At 39.1% G+C, this 1,930-nt stretch overlaps 1 protein-coding gene across 1 annotated transcript in view; it reads right to left on the reverse strand.

Moving 5' to 3' along the window:
* The window catches only part of SARC_11257 (hypothetical protein), a 3,708-nt gene extending 2,785 nt beyond the window's left edge, over positions 1–923 (reverse strand). Inside the window, exon 1 of the mRNA XM_014294662.1 lies at positions 75–923. Coding sequence (XP_014150137.1) covers positions 75–684 — 610 coding nt within the window. The 5' untranslated portion in view covers positions 685–923. The remainder of the gene's footprint in view (positions 1–74) is intronic.
* Positions 924–1,930: the final 1,007 nt, after the last annotated feature.

Consider the following 1,930-nt stretch of genomic DNA (forward strand, 5'->3'; position numbering starts at 1 on the left):
TGTCTATGTGTGTGTGCGTGTGTGTGTGTGTGTATATATATATATTATTCTGAATGAATAATCACATCACATACCATCTCTCTCAGCCCCGTGTCTGAGCACGTATGACAGCTTCCTCGACCACATAGTCTGCTCATTCGACCCGCCTCGCCTTTGTCTCCCGCCAGATTTACTACTGTTTAGTTTAGTATTACCAGGATTGCTAATACCAGATTTGCTACTATTGAGTTTACTATAGCCTGGACTGCCAATACCAGGTTTGCTTTTCACCGAACTACTATTCCCTGGTCCTCTATCTTTATCATCACTAGATGTATTGGTAGGTGTTTTGGTGGGTGTATTGATATGAGGCCCACTAACACCAGAGTTGATAGTATGAGATTCACTGGCACTCGGAATCGTTCTCCCAGAATCACTGCCAGTTTTACTCGCTTGTTGTGGATTTCCCGTGTTACTAATACTACAAGACATACTAATATTCGGAGTTCTTTCCCCAAGCGTTATACTACTATCACCAGCTTTACCACCTTGTTGTTGTTGTGGTCTTCCCGGGCGATCTCTGGACTTGTTCTTGAAATCGGATAGAATGGATGTTTTTGCTTTCGGCGTACTTTTGTCTACCCCTTTTGTGGGCGTGCTTGGTGCTGCCATAGAATCCTCCTCTGCTTTCTGTATGTTGTTCATGGTTCTTTTTATATATGATGATTACTGTATTATACGGCGCCTTTTGTTGGGTTCTAGTTTTAATGATTCTTGTGATATACGAAGGCTCTTATATTATATACAATTGTACTTTGTATACAGATGTTGCTGTTATATACAATTGCTTTTGTTGTGTTTGACGGATCCTGTTATATATAGTGTCTTTACAACTACTATGATTTACCTCCTCAACAACAAACTGAGTGTATTCTTATTTTGATAAATACAATGCAACTAGTCCACAACAGTAGACGAATAAATGCAGCTGAAGATGGGTTACCAGGAATTAGCCGATATGTAACTATTGTGTATTCATGATTACAACTGCTGGGAAAATTATAGATGTATTTGCATAGCGCTCTCAATATACACAGATACATAGAAGCGTGGCGCTTGTGTAGAATCTGGTAAACGTACGCACTTTCATAAAACTCGCGTGGATCACACATATTTCAACACCTATGTAAAATCGTATTGATTGTCACTTTGAGTTTGCAGATATCCAATCACAATGCCGATGCACAAACATTAACCAATGAAATCACAAAACTGGTGTCCCGGCGACTGACTCGGCGACCGGCGTTTGATACCATATTTGAGAATTGTGAAGACCACTGAGTCTGTAACTGACCTGCTGACCAGTGTCCACTGTCCAGGGCAGATCGTATACGTCCTACGGGCTATATCATTATAAATATTTACATGTCATGCTGTTTGGATTGAGCTCATTTATTTGTACACTTGAAGATATATATCGCAAGACTTTTGAAGTATAACTATTGTATAACAACTATAGCAGAATGGACGGTAGACCCAAGCAGGATCTCACAAAAGCGGAGGCGAAAAGTAAGCACACATATGGTTTGTAGAGTTGAGGTTTATTCACTAAGATCTATATCGAGTTTATTAACATGTGTATGAAGCAGTGAGTAGGAGAAGCTCTAGTTTCATAAAGCACCACACTTCTGATGCACCCTTGACTTAAATGATAACTCCAGTTTCAACTATGTTTTATTACATCACACGCAGTCGAGAATCGCGGCCGCCGTGCCACCTTGATACAGTTGTACTTTTACTGTCATTGACATACACTTCAATGTGTGTAACGTTCATGCATGTATTCTCACCAACTAGCTAGATTTAAAATCTATTCATAAAATCAAAGGACGGCACGCATATTTGTTACACTATCAAATATGATATATATATATATATTTATATTTATATA

The sequence above is a fragment of the Sphaeroforma arctica genome (genome assembly GCF_001186125.1).
Source record: "Sphaeroforma arctica JP610 unplaced genomic scaffold supercont1.1598, whole genome shotgun sequence".
In the NCBI taxonomy this organism is placed as follows: domain Eukaryota; class Ichthyosporea; order Ichthyophonida; genus Sphaeroforma; species Sphaeroforma arctica.